Consider the following 14,938-nt stretch of genomic DNA (forward strand, 5'->3'; position numbering starts at 1 on the left):
AACATCAGTACAATAAATTTAAAATGTAGGACTATTACATTCAATATTTTTACCTCTTTTCTCTTCCTTTTTCTTCAACTCCCTTCAAAAAATTACCATACAGTTCTAACACAACTTACTGCTTGGGAAATGCAAGGAGAAACCTAAGCAGCTGTTTTATTCAGCTCTTTCAGTGGCTATTCAAACCTGCAGGATAAAGTGAAGGGCCTTACATAGCTCATGAGGACCTGGTTTACTTCTCAGGTCTTAGTTATTCCACTCTTCACACTATACTACAGCGACACTTGGCTGATTTCAACTTCATACACTGCTATGTCTCATTTCCTAATTTCCACATAAGCTGCCCCTCTGACTTACAGCATCTTTATTTCCCACTTAGCATATCCTTTAAAGCAAGGGTCCCTAACCCCTGGGGCCACAGACCCTGTTAGGAACCAGGCTGCACAGCAGGAAGTAAGTGGTGGGCGAGTAAACATTACTGCCTGAGCTCTGCCTCCTATCACATCAGCAGTAGCATTAGATTCTCATGAGAGCATGAAACCTATTGTGAACTGCGCGAGCAAGGGATCTAGGTTGTGCATTCCTTATGAGAATCAAATGCCTGATGATTTGAGGTAGAACAGTTTCATCTCAAAACCATCTCCCTGTCCACAATCCTCCCACCCCCAACCCCCATCCCTGGTGCCAACAAGGTTGGGGACTGCTGCTTTAAAGAACTCTGGTGATAGGATCACCTCTAGAGCAATTTTTCTCTGACCACTCTCTCGATCCTCTTTATCTCCTCTTCTCATTGGTTAAAAATTTGACCAAAGCATCACATATCTTCTGGAGAAAAAGGAACACTTTAACTGATGGTAAGTACTATTAATAAAATATTCAATCCCTGACACATATGACATAAAAAGAACACATAGATAGGTATTGATCAAGAATCACAAGAAATGTATTACAGAAAAGTGAGTTATATATACAGGTGATATCGATCACCTTCCCCCGCAACATGAACTTTCATTTGTGTATCAACGATATCAACCTCTAATGGAGAAAAATATGAACCTCAAGAAAAACCACACTTAGAGACACGTAGTCCCTTATAAAAAGCACATAAACAGAAACCAATAATTGTAAGATAATATTCAAATACATAGCAAAATAAAAGTAGTAAAATTGAAATTACAAGAGCTATGGTGACTGCTGTGTGAGGTGACGGTGCAGTGGCATGTGGGAAGCGGAGGAGAGCCATGAGGGTTGTGTGCCTCACCCTGTGAATCATCATCCTGCTGCTTCAGGCTCTGTTAGGAATAAAAGAGCAGAGCAAGGGACTGGGGGTGGAGGAAAGCTTTGTCTTGTCTTCAGATGTCTCACTATTTTTTCCCTTTCCCTGATGCTCCACTGCAGCCCTGTAAAACATTAGGCAAGCCTCTTAAATACCGCCTGTCTGTTCCATTCCTCGTCTGTAACATGGGGAGAAAAGACGACTGGCTCACAAAGCCTCTTTGAGAACATCATGATACCGTCAGAAAATCCAAGCATAATCATGTTTCTACTTTTGTACGGTCAGCACTAGATGATCTTAGCAGATAAGCCATTTAACTTTCTTTTCTGTTCATCTGAGGAGCCAGATTCCACCTCTGACTCATCCCCACCACACGTCTCAAAGAAGCACCCCTCAAAGAAACTACACTCACACAAGCTCTTATAACCATGTAGAACTGAACTGAAATGTAACCCATTAGAAATGTATTCTTTACGTGCAAGGCACACCAATACTGCATAATAGTTTGAATTACTTTTTAGAGAGGTTTAAAAATTACAGTTTGTGCTTGCTCACTGTTTGAAATTATTTCAGGGGATATTCTTGAGAATAAAAATGTTTAAAAAGCTGGATAGCCACTCCCAAGAAACTGTTAACCTGAAACTTTTAGTCTATAACTGCACTGAAGGCAAGTTAATTCAAACTAATTCATGACTGCTTAGGCTTCATCTCACAAGCTGAGGATTCAGTAGGTCTAAGGTGGGACCAGGAATTTGCATTCCTAGGAAGTCTCTGGGGATGCTGATGCTGCTGGTCAGGGTACTACACATTTTGAGGACCAGTGATTTTAAATAACGCACTCTCAAGTATGATCACTTTCACTACCATCTGCTTTTATTTTCTAATTGATAGATGGATCTTATACTGATTCCCTATCTTCCTTTCTTTTATATGTTACTTCCAAATTCTTTTGTAACTTGAAAATAGGCAGGGATTTTTAAGACTCAAATAAACAGACTTTCTCTTTCTTCAGAATACAAATTATCAACATCTGACTTAATTTATCAATGCCGCCATTGCTTCAATGTGAAATAAGGGCAACAATAAGGATTCAATAAGATAATTCAAAGAAAGTCTTTACTAGACCATGTTAAGTGCTTAATAATATCTATTATTCTTACTGTTATTATATTCACTAATTTTCTGTTCATTATTGAAAAAAACTTATTCATGATTGCTAGGTATTATACATTATTGGTATATGTATAAAATCTTATCTATTTATGGTAAAATGTTCCAGAGCTCCACTGGATGCAGTAAACTAGGGAGCAAGGGGAAAGTTTAATGTCACAGACCTGGGTTCTCATCCTGGTTCTGCCACCAAATTGCTACATGACTCTAGGCAAGTCATTTTAATGTACATCCCAGTTTTTGCTTCTGAAAAAGCTTACCTTGGGTATGAAGATTAAATGAGATCATGTGAGAAGAATTTTTTTTTTAAGTACTGTAGTATTCCTGTGATGAAAAACTCCTCTCTTTGGGAATAGTGCACAAGATATTAACAAGAGAGATAAATGGCCATGACCCTTTTATTTACATCCTTAAATAACAGCACAATAATCTGAATTGTCATACAAATGATTTCGGAATGTTGCCCAGTCATGGCTATTTTTAAAAAATTATAAGCAGAAATATTTAGTATTTTCAATATTTCTGCCAAATGACAGGAAAAAACATGGATACAAAAGTAATCTCAAGTGTTTTTTAGGTAGTATCTGCTAAAATCCTCATTTGTTGCCTTTTAGCATAATTGTTCTTTTGATGCAGAATCCCAAAGCCTCTATTGGCTCTAGGCTTTTATTTAGTATAAATTCTAATTACACACATATACATGTGTATGAACAATGGCAACTGCTTGTGTTGGTAATTTCCATTTGTAGTTTCCTATACTCTAGGACATTTCTAATATTCCTGTAAAATTATATAATATAGTTTATAATTTTTAATCTTAATTTTACTGAAAAGAAAATTGAGGAGTTATAACATTTTCTTCATACATTTAAATTAAATTACTACATTTTATAGGACCAAACAAAAGTCTGTCACCTATTTTTGTATCAATGCTTAATAACTTGAAAAGATAAAATGTATGTCTTTGACAACATTCTTTGTGGAATGTCACCTAATGAAATATGGGAAATAAAGTTATAAAACTCATATTTTGTAAGAAATATACTACTGAAAAGCAGTGTAGAAACATTTTAAAGTCAGATGTGTTTTAAACACAGCAGTATTCTTCATTTCAAAGAAATTGAGTTATGAAGTCTCTTATGAATCTCACCCTAATGGCAATCTCTTAATTTACTAACGTATAAGTTTGCTTTTTCATATATTCAGCTTTCTTAATGTAGGAGATATATACATCCTCAAGACACTGCAGACCTTAATTTAAAATACCTAAATGCAATTTAAAATATGTAAGTACAAATTTAAAAAATAAAGCTGCATAGAAATAATTTTTAAAATTTTATCAACTCTAACCAAAGTTTTAAAAATTGATTAAAATTTTAAATTTAAGAACTAGTTTAAAAACATAACTAATATGAGACAGAACAAAGATAGATGGATTTAAGTTTACAAATAAAACTGAAACAGAAAAATAAGAGCACCATGTCTACCTGTTTATAATCAACAATATTCAAATACCAACTACTTTTAATACATTATATTAATTTTATAGTACTCCCACAAAACACACTATATTTAACTCTCCAGACCTAATACATGTGCATCCTTGTACTACAGACTACACAGGTGTGGTTAACAGCATATCTTCACAGTACATCCTCAAAGGGCTTGTATATTGCATACAATAGAAAAGGAATACATCTAATGAAGACGCCACGTTAATCTACTCAATACTTTGTCAAAGCATATTTCAGTAATATAGGGAAAGTAAAATCCTGCTGATTTTCAAGACTAACATATATGCAAATGGAAATATGTGGAGTCAGGTTATAGGCCTTACGGAAGTTGTTGTTTTCAGAGTTTGTGTCATCGTTGGTCATATAATGACACAAATTCTTAAGTATATTGGTCATATACTTTAGAAAACAGTCTAGATCACTTACAACTGTTTATGCCTCTATTTTCTCCTGATGTTTTCAACCACATGAGATGGTTAAGGAGTCCAGAACCTTATCACCAACTTGTTCAAAGTTTTTATAAATATACATAAAATCTTCTGTTGGTAAAAGTATATCTCAATGGTTTATAAAAATATGGGTAAGAAGAATAATCTTCTGGCTTGAATTAGGAATCTCTAAATAAGATCAACTTGCAAAGCACATAGAAATATTTGTCAAATGAGTAAATGGGCATCAAAAAGCCTGCTTCCCATTAATACAACTGCCTGAAACTGTGAAAAAGGAAAAAATGGTATTCCAAAAATATCCTTAAACGAGATACTTGTAAAGCGCTTTGTAAAAACTAAGGCCCATAGGGAGCTCTATGTAAGTAACTTCATTACTGTTATCCTGTAAACTTAATTTGGACCACAGCAAACTGTATAGACGCATCGGCCTAAGCCATTACACCACTGGCAAAAAGAACTCATATGTGAATTGCACTACTAGTGAGGACGTAGGTTGCATCTTCTTCATATGTGAAAAAAGGCCTATCTTACAAGTTTGCCAACCACTCTCATAAAAGTTGACTCAGTAAGACGTTAATAAGAAGTGCGAATTAAGCCTTGTAATTTATTCTACCACAATAAATTAATCCCTAATAATCTGTCTACCATCTAACGTATTTATATAATTTAGAACTTCACAAGGAACTATTAACACGATTCATTTTAACTTATTTTGAGGAAATGCAAATAAAAAGAAAACATCAAAATCCCAATTGACAATTGAGCTGCAAAAGTTTTCCTTCATATTGAAACAGACTGTAATATAGGAGACTGCTTAAAAAAATGTTTGGGATCTGCTCTCTTACACTTTGCTGACCGCAACAGAGATGAAGATTGAGGTAGTGTGAAAATTCTATGAGGATTAAATCAGACTGCATTCTCCGTATTCTCTAGGGAAGTAAGCTTTAGGCATTGTGAAGTACCCTCAACTTCCAGGGACCAAGAATAACAACTACTGCAATGAAAGAGCAGAGTAGTTAGGGTTAAGGAGGTGGCTGCCTCTATAATGAAATTAGCTAGAATACTTATTTGCTGACATTATCAAAGTCAGTTCCATTGGTTTGAGTTGAGGCAGTGTAACTTTTGATGAGACATTTAGATTTATAACATAAGAAGCTATTTTAAACACAACAGAGTTACTCTCCATTTCAAGGAAATCCAGTTATGAAGTCTCTTAACAAAGCTTACCTGAATGATCCCCTAATTTACAAAATCACAATACAAAATGTATTCATGACATATAACGGGAAAGGTCTACTATACAGTGTTATAAATAAATGATAACATATAACATAAATGCTAAATAATATAATTTATAAATGATGTAAATATAACTGCATTAAGGAGTTTAGCTAAAGATATAACCATTTAGTTTAATCAAAGTTATCAACAAAAGCAAAATAAAAAATTTCATGTACAATTCAGGGAGGTTAACAGCAGCAAGCCCCATAAATAAAACTGTGGATAAGTCAAGCAACAGAGATGAGTCCCAGCTGTAATTATGCTATACTTTTACTTCTCATTTGAAAAAATGGCTAAAAAGTAACAAAAGTTGTTTTTAAAATGTAAGTAATAGTTTTCATGTGTGTAGTAATGGTATCAATCACTGCCCAAAGAGGGACAGTTAAGGCAAAGAAGTATAGGGGAAATTTAAAATGCATTTTTGGAACAATAATAACTGTGGAGACAAATAAATTAGATTCTTACACAACAAAAAAGCTAAATTATCTTTACATGAATTTCAAATATTAGAAATACAATCTAGATTAGGACTCCATTTGTTCTTTTTCAGTTGTTCTACAAAATCCTCACATGGTTAAATGCCTAACTTAATACTTTTCTATTACAAACTAAGCCAAAATATGCATCTTTCAAGTAATAAAAAACTCCTCCGCTGAATAAATATAAAATAAAACCTCCAAATATAAACAAAAGAGACAAAAGTAACTATGAAGCTAATTTAAAATGTGATTAGAAATACACATGGAAAAGTTATCTTACAGAAGATCTTGAAACAGAAAAGATATAAAGGGGGAAGCATACTGGTTTCCATTTTGAAGGTTTTATTGTAAAACACTATTTCTGAGAAGATCATTCTAATAATAAATCCTTTTCTTTTTCACTTAATTAGGTTGGTAGAACTATGAGAGCTATCAAATAGGCAGCAGATAAAGAAAATGAGGACTTTCTCCTCTTCCCCAACTAAAGCACTATTAACAAAGCAAATATTATTTACACAATTGTTGTTTTCTTAAGTGTTTGAAGTTGTGAGTTGTCAATGACATAATGAAATGATTAAGATATATCAAAACTGTAACTTCATACTGTTCAAAAATGATAAGTCTCTTACAATATTAATTTTAAAACTCATACAAAATAACTAATCATAGATGAAATGCTAGATTATGCTGGTATATATGGTAAAACAAGTTTACTTTGTCTGAATGAATAGGATATGTTTAAAACACAAGTGAGTCGCCATACAGCAATCACTCTTCTAAGAAATGATTCAGAGAAAAGACACGTATATACCTAATTTATGCTTTAGATGTAAAAGTCATTCTGACAGTTAATGCTATTAAAATATTTCAGTATTACTTGCAATTCACGCATTACTAGCAATTCACACATTACTAGATATGTTACCTCAACAATATCCGAGTTGGTTCTGCTTTCATGAGGTTCATTATATTCTGTATACTTGAGAAGAACTTTGTCCATATCAGTGCTAGCATATTGAAACAGTTTGTTAGAGCTGTTGAAAATGATGAGTGCTATTTCACAGTCACAGAGCACACTAAGTTCATAGGCTTTCTTCATTAATCCAAACTTTCTCTTTGTAAAAGTGACCTAAACAATAAAAAAGGTATATTTTTATTAAAAGCATTAGTAGTACTTGAATATGGGCTATCTGAGGATGAATATTCTTCTTAATACTGAGCCAGATTTCAAAGATGGAAAAGGTTCCCAGCTTCCTGCTCCATATGAGCCTTCCCTCTCCCATTGTGCTACAGTCCTACATTTGTTTTGTATATGCAAGCTCTCTGACAAAGCTGTCTCCTGGGGAAGTATTTCTTTATCCTTGGCTGCCACTCCACTACAGAAGCGAAGAACCGCAGAAGGAAACAGCTGATCAGTGTTCCCTTATCATTCAGTTAAAATTGTTACCATCAGAAACCCCAAATCCCAGCCAGGTAACGTAGCATCAGCCAGACTTTAATCCCTAAACAACTAAATACATCTACTAATCTAACATATTTCTCCTCCCTCCCAAGCCCTTCTCTATTGTATCCACTGAAATTCACAGTCTGGGATCAGCAAATTCCCCAGAGTCCTCAAATTCTTCTTTAACTGAAACCTGTTACCTGAAATCCTCTCTAACAGAGACCCCTCCCCCACCCCGCCAAATTTTTAAATTTACATCCCTTATACTGACTGAAGGCCCTAGAAGAGATGTCTTTTTATGCTCTGTAATCTCTCTTTGACACTGCTTTTCTTTCCCTCCCCTTCAAAAACTTCAAGTATTTTGAAGCTCATGCCATATAAAAATTATGCCACCCAACAACCCTCCTTGGGGTGAGCAAGAGTTACCCTTGATCCCTCTTCTTCTAATAAGGGATGGGAAAGGAGTGCGAGGGAACTCTCTGCACTTTCTGCTCAATGCTGTTGTGAACCTAAAACTTCTCTAAAACATAAAGTCTATTTAAAAAACAGTTTTTGAAAGTCAGTAAGAATGTACTTTTGAATAATCTTTGGAATTGTGAAACAACATAAAGTTCAGCAATTTTCCCCATGGATATCTATCATATGATTTTCTTCCTATAACTTTAACTATTAGGCTAGACTTAAAATCAGTTACTGCAGTAGCTATTAAAGAAGTAGAGGATCTTCAGTATCATGAAAAGCAATTACAGCCACTAGAAATTTTTTTCACAGGCATAACTTTAATATCCTCTTTCATTACAGGTATAATATGTACATGTAAAAGCAAAACAACAACAAAATTCACTTCACATGTACAATTCAAAGACATTTCTGTATTTTTTCAGTCTGTCTTATTTCCTATGTAGCATGATAAAATTAAACAGCAGTACAGTAGTTCAATGGTTTTCACTAAATTTAAGCAGAGTATCTGTTTTCTCCCTATAGTAACACCAAATTCATTTAACATCTACACATCTTAGCATTTAATCACTTTAATCACTCTTAATTTTATGTAGATCTAATCTCTTTAATCGTCTCAAAACCTTATGTCTCCTCTGTATTTCTCAAGTGCACAAAGCACAATACTCCAGGTATTATATGATGGCTCAAATATTCTGTTAGCTAGTAAACTGAATGAAAATAGAGTTGAGAAGGTTCTTTAAATTTTCATTTAACAAGAAAATTTAACTAGCCAATACAATCTAGTCTGTTCAAGATACATATTTACGTGTAAATTGTGTCATATATCCAAATCACCTTTTACGAATTATCTTTGAATACTGGTCTATATTTGATACTTTAAAATTCTCGGCAGGGCACGGTGGCTCACGCCTGTAATCCCAGCACTTTGGGAGGCTGAGGCGGGCGAATCACGAGGTCAGGAGATCGAGACCATCTTGGCTAACACTGTGAAACCTCGTCTCTACTGAAAATGCAAAAAATCAGCCGGACATGGTGGCAGGCGCCTGTAGTCCCAGCTACTCGGGAGGCTGAGGCAGGAGAATGGCGTGAACCTGGGAGGCAGAGCTTGCAGTGAGCCGAGATTATACCACTGCACTCCAGCCTGGGGAACAGAGCAAGACTCCGTCTCAAAAAAAAAAAAAAATTCTCAATATAAAACAGATACAAGTAAAAAAACCTCAGCATCTGTTGATATACTTGTTTTTACAAACAGATTTGGGAACAAACAAAAACAAAATAGAGTACAATGGAGGAAAGCAATAAGGAAAGGAATGAAAAAATACCATCACTTATGACAAGAGTATTATGCCTAGAAGATTAGATTATAACAAAATATAACAAGTCACAAAGCAAGAAAACAAACTGCTAAGAGTCTACATTTTGCCTCAATTTTAGTGTTTTCAGTTCAAAAGAAGTTTTTGGTTGTCATACAGAGATTTTCCTTCTATATATAGCTACGACATCTAAAAGTGAAAAATCAGTAAAAGCCAACTAATTAATTAGTACAGTGTTAATTACTAATTTTGCAATATAGCCACGTTTTAGTTCATAAATTTCATATGAAAGAGGTAACGTAATCTAAAATTAGGCTACAGAATACTAACTACATAATTAAAACTCAAGATTCAACTTTATTATTCTAAGACAATATTTTTAAACTGATGATTTTAATTACATTAAAATGATGTAAATTCTTTATATAAAGAAATCACAAAATTTAGTTATAAATTCAAAACGGAATAAAGTCGTGTTTACTCCTTTCTACTCCTCTAAAACATGCATACATACACACATACGTACATAATAAAAAAGAGACTGGGTTTTCTTCAAGGAAAGTAAGAATCCCAAACTACAAATTTTCATCTGCCAGATTTGATGAAACTTAGATGAAAATGAAAGTGGATTCAGAGAATTCACACTGAGTTCTTCACAAAAGTGGCAATGTCCTCTGAGAGGATCCTCTGATTAGTGCCAGAAGATTCACAAGTGTGAGAAGTCCCTGAAATAAGAATCTTGTTCTAAATGTAGAATGCCAGGTAAGGTGGAAACAAAGCAAATAAAGAAAATAATTTTATAGGAAAGCTATTTCTGTTAACTCATACCTAATTGCCAAAACTGTCACAGATCACAGATCTAAAATGTGAGCTGGTATGGCTCAGAAAAGAATGAGAAGAGAAAAAAATCAAATCATAACAGAGATTTTTAGCACAATAATAAAAATCAAAGAATCAAAACAGAAAACTAAAATGAATAGAAAAAAAGTTGTTTGTATTGTTGACAGATAATGAAGACACCAAAAAAGCCCAGAGCAATTGACAAAGGGAAAATATTTATTAAAAAATAAAATACAGAAAGGCTATACCATCTCTTAAAAAAAGTGACAAGGAATAATCAAATTCATGGCATATTCAGATTAAGTTACTGAATGTCAAGGTCAAAGAAAGAATACCGTGTACACCAAGGAAGGAAGTGGGTCACTTTTAAGAAGGGAAAAAACTCAGTCTGGTGTTAGAATTCTGGCAACATTCAAAATCAGAAGACCAAATCTCTACGATGTTCCGGGGAAAAGAAATAGGGCCTATACCTAGAACGTTAGACCTAGCCAAGTTAGACTTCAAGTATGAAGACAATAAACATTTTCAAACTTAAAAAAATTCATGAAGTATAACACCTACAAGCCCTTGTTAGGGGCCAAAAAAAAAAAAAGCATTACTTGCTGGAAAAAAAAAGTCATCTGAGTAGAATATAAGTTGAAAAAAGTTCAATGCTGCACACTCAGCTTCTAAAACAAAGATACTGTGTAGCAGTGAGTCGGTGCTAAAAAAAATTTGTTGAATAAATCTGTAAAGGAATAATGAAGAAACAGTGAGAAACCCCAGAGGTTATGCTGGAAAATGTACAGGGTAATGGGTGTGGAGGCTTGTATTCTGGAGAAGAAATTGGCCAGTGGGATTATGAGAAGACAATTTTTTTTTTTTGAGACAGAGTCTCGCTCTGCTGCCCAGGTTGGAGTGCAGTGGCGTGATCTCGGCTCACTGCAAGCTCCGCTTCCCGGGTTCACTTCATCCTCCTGCCTCAGCCTCCTAAGTAGCTGGGACTACAGGCCCACCCTGCAACGCCCAGCTAATTTTTTGTATTTTTTTTTTTTTTTTTTTAGTACAGACGGGGTTTCACTGTGTTAGCCAGGATGGTCTGGATCTTCTGACCTCGTGATCCACCTGCCTCGGCCTCCCAAAATGCTGGGATTACAGGCGTGAGCCACCATGCCTGGCCAAGAAGACAAATTTTTAAAACAGCAGTTTGGGTTCAACTTGTGCTTCTCATCTCTGCTGCTTGGAACACTCAATGCCTGCCACATCACAAGAGAATTAGTAGCCATGCTGATGCAGACAGACGCCCTCCAGAATAAAACCTGAGGAGTACAGAAGCTCTGCTGGAGACAGGAGTTGAAGATACCAGGTAGAAACTGACTAACCTCTGGCAGTGTGACTTCTCAACCATTCTTACTCAGAACCTCTAAGTTTGGTGGATTACTAGGTAGATAAAGTATCTTCTTCCAATGTTCTTTTCCCTGGGGGGCTCTGTGTGGAGCTTCGATCAGAGTTCTTTGCGGATACTATGACTTTTGTGATGGCTGGGGCCCTCTAACAAATTTATATGATCAACTAGGATCATGTAGACTAGTACAAATATATACAAGATCACAGGGAATAAAAATCAACTAGACTGGTGAGTTAAGAGATGTAACAAACTAGATAAAAAACCAATATCCAACCTTTTATACTATCTATAAAAGACATACCTAAAACATAAGGAAACAGTAAGGATGAAAGTTAACACAGAGTTTCAGACCTATCAAGAAAATACTGGCTGGGCGCCGTGGCTCACACTGTAATCCCAGCACTTCGGGAGTACCAGGCAGGAGGATCACTTTAGCTCAGGAGTTTGAGACCAGTCTGGGCGACATGGTGAGACCTCATCTCTGCAAAAAGTACAAAAATTAGCCAGGCATGGTGCACATACCTGTAGTCCCAGTTACTCTGGAGGCTGAAGCAGGAGGATTGCTTGAGCGCAGGAGGTCAAGGCTGCAGTGAGCCATGATCATGCCAAGGCACTCCAGCCTGGGTGACAGAGCAAGACCCTGTCTCAAAAAAAAAAAAAGAAAGAAAAGAGGGGAGGGGAGAAAGGGAGCAAAGGAGGGAGAGGGAGGAAGGAAGGAAAAGAAAAAAAGAAAAGGAAAGGAAGAAATGTGTAGCTATATCAAGGTGAGGTAAGGTAGATTTAAGACAAATACACCTTACTGAGGATAAAGATGGTCAATCTGTATTGTGAAATTCGCCAAGAAGGTACAACAACTCTAAATATGTGCAAGCCTAATGAAATAGTCCCAAAATGTATAAAACAGTATGTATTAAACGAATAAAATACACAGAGAAATTGACAAATCCACCATTGTGGTAAGTACAATTATTGATAGATCTCAATGAACGAAAAACAAAAGTCACAAAGAATACAGAAGGTTTGAACACAACAATGAGAGTGATCTGAAAGATATATGGAGACACATGCATCCAACAATTAAAGAATACATATTTACCCAACTCCACTTGGAACACGTAAAAAACCAATCATGATTTAGGAAATAAAGCAAGTCTTAACACACTTAAAAAGGCTCACAATCTACTGAAATAAGAGCAATATAAACCACTATAAAGCACTGTGATAAGCCCTGTCATAAAAGTGTTTACAAAATGTTTTGGTAAAGACTGAAAAATACCATCCGAAACAGAGACAATACATATAGAATATCCAGAATATGTAAAGAACTGAGAGAAAAAAATCAAAACCAACAACCCAGCACAAAATAAGCAAACCACAAAAACAGGTTGCATTTCACTTTCCTAAGACCAGAAAAAACAATAAAATAATATTTTAAAAAGGACAAAGACAGAAAAAACAGAGTTTTAAAAGAAAGGAAGACAAGATAGAAAGAAAGAAGGAAAGGGAAAGTATATGGGCAAAAAGGAATTCTCATACTAACTTACTACAGTGTATCTAGTACAATCACTTCGGAAAGCAACTTGAAAACATGGTAAAGGTGATGATGGATATACTCAGCCTAGCAATTCCTTCTGAAAGTATTTATCACAGAGCAACTTTTACCCATGTATAGACAGGTCGACAGATATATACTGCAACACCATTTATAATAGTAAAAAATTAGGAACAACATTAATTGTTCTTTGATAGAAGTATTGATAAATTAAGAATATTTATTCCTACAACTAGCTGTACTGAATGAATAAGAGCAGATGGATCTAAAACACTACATTGTGTGCAGATGAAAGCAAGTGCAGATGAAAACGTCATTATGTAAAACTTTAAACCCATGCTGAAACAATATTAAATAATACCTGTTAAAAAAAAAAAAGAAAATACAATATAAATTCATGACAGGGGTTATCATGAGAAGGAAAGTAGGAAGAGACTAGGAAAAATTAAAAAGAGGACAGTAAATCTCTAATTTTTTTCACTTTACAAACAAAAATAAAAATACATATAACAAATGTGTCAGCACTGACCCTTCTGGATAATGAATATAGCAATCCTTGAGGTATTGTTCTCTGTATTCTACCTTTGGAACCTTTAGAAAAAACATTTATTTTGGCCGGGCGCGGTGGCTCAAGCCTGTAATCCCAGCACTTTGGGAGGCTGAGACGGGCAGATCACGAGGTCAGGAGATCAAGACCATCCTGGTTAACACGGTGAAACCCCGTCTCTACTAAAAATACAAAAAACCAGCCGGGCATGGTGGCCAGCGCCTGTAGTCCCAGCTACTCCCGAGGCTGAGGCAGGAGAATGGCGTAAACCCGGGAGGCGGAGCTTGCAGTGAGCTGAGATCCGGCCACTGTACTCCAGCCTGGGTGACAGAGTGAGTCTCTGTCTCAAAAAAAACAAAAAAAACAAAAAACAAACATTTATTTTTAAACTGCTTGCTTTCTTCTTTTTAAGTATATAAGGATGTCTGCTTCTAGGTTAGAGGGAGTAGTTGTTGCAAGACCAAAGAACCCACTGAAATCAACTAGTAAAACAGAATGAAATATAGCCAATATCTGTTTAAAGATATCAGAAAGCTGCTGAAGCAGGCAGACTGGAGATGCTAAGATTCTATAATATCTTTCACATACAAGGTCTGAAGGCTCATTAAAAAACCACTAGACATGTCAAAAGACTGCATCATATAACTGAGAACAAAGAAAAAAAGGGATCAGATATGGACCTACAGGTAATCCAGATATAGCTGTTAGCAGACATGAGCTTAAAGATAACTATGGCTAATATTTTTAAAAAATAGTTTTAAAATGGAAAAAATGCATGAAAAGATGGGCTATTTCACATAAAAATGAAAAATCAAAAAGAAATTCTAGAATTGAAACTATATTATCAGAAATTAAGAACTTATTAGGCTGTTTCATCAGTTAATTTTAAAAAGCAGAGAAAGGCTTACTAGAAAATAGATTGCTAGAAAATAAGTAACTAGAAAACATTCAAACTGAAGTAGAGAGGAAAAAAGGAGTAAAAAATACAGGAGGACAAAATACATAAGAAATGTATGGGACACAAAACAGTTATATGTAACTAGAATCCCAGAGAAGGAAAAAAATGGGACACAAGCAATATCTGAAGACACATGCCCCTTGTGGGTCCATCACAGTAAAAATGTATACTAACAAAGGAAAAGCAAAAGGCTTCAAAGCAACAAAACAAAAAAAGGCACATTATCTTTTAAAAAAAAAAATTTTTTTTAAGATCAAAAGCTGGCC

General features: G+C 35.1%; 1 protein-coding gene across 12 annotated transcripts in view; it reads right to left on the reverse strand.

Annotated features, from left to right (window-relative positions):
• The window catches only part of MEF2A (myocyte enhancer factor 2A), a 162,537-nt gene that overhangs the window by 70,584 nt on the left and 77,015 nt on the right, over nucleotides 1–14,938 (reverse strand). For all 12 annotated transcript variants that reach the window (XM_007990556.3, XM_007990552.3, XM_007990554.3 and 9 more), the window contains one exon: nucleotides 7,095–7,298. In XM_007990556.3, the coding sequence (XP_007988747.1) occupies nucleotides 7,095–7,298 (204 nt within the window). The remainder of the gene's footprint in view (nucleotides 1–7,094; nucleotides 7,299–14,938) is intronic.

This window comes from Chlorocebus sabaeus, chromosome 29 (assembly GCF_047675955.1).
Source record: "Chlorocebus sabaeus isolate Y175 chromosome 29, mChlSab1.0.hap1, whole genome shotgun sequence".
NCBI lineage: Eukaryota > Metazoa > Chordata > Mammalia > Primates > Cercopithecidae > Chlorocebus > Chlorocebus sabaeus.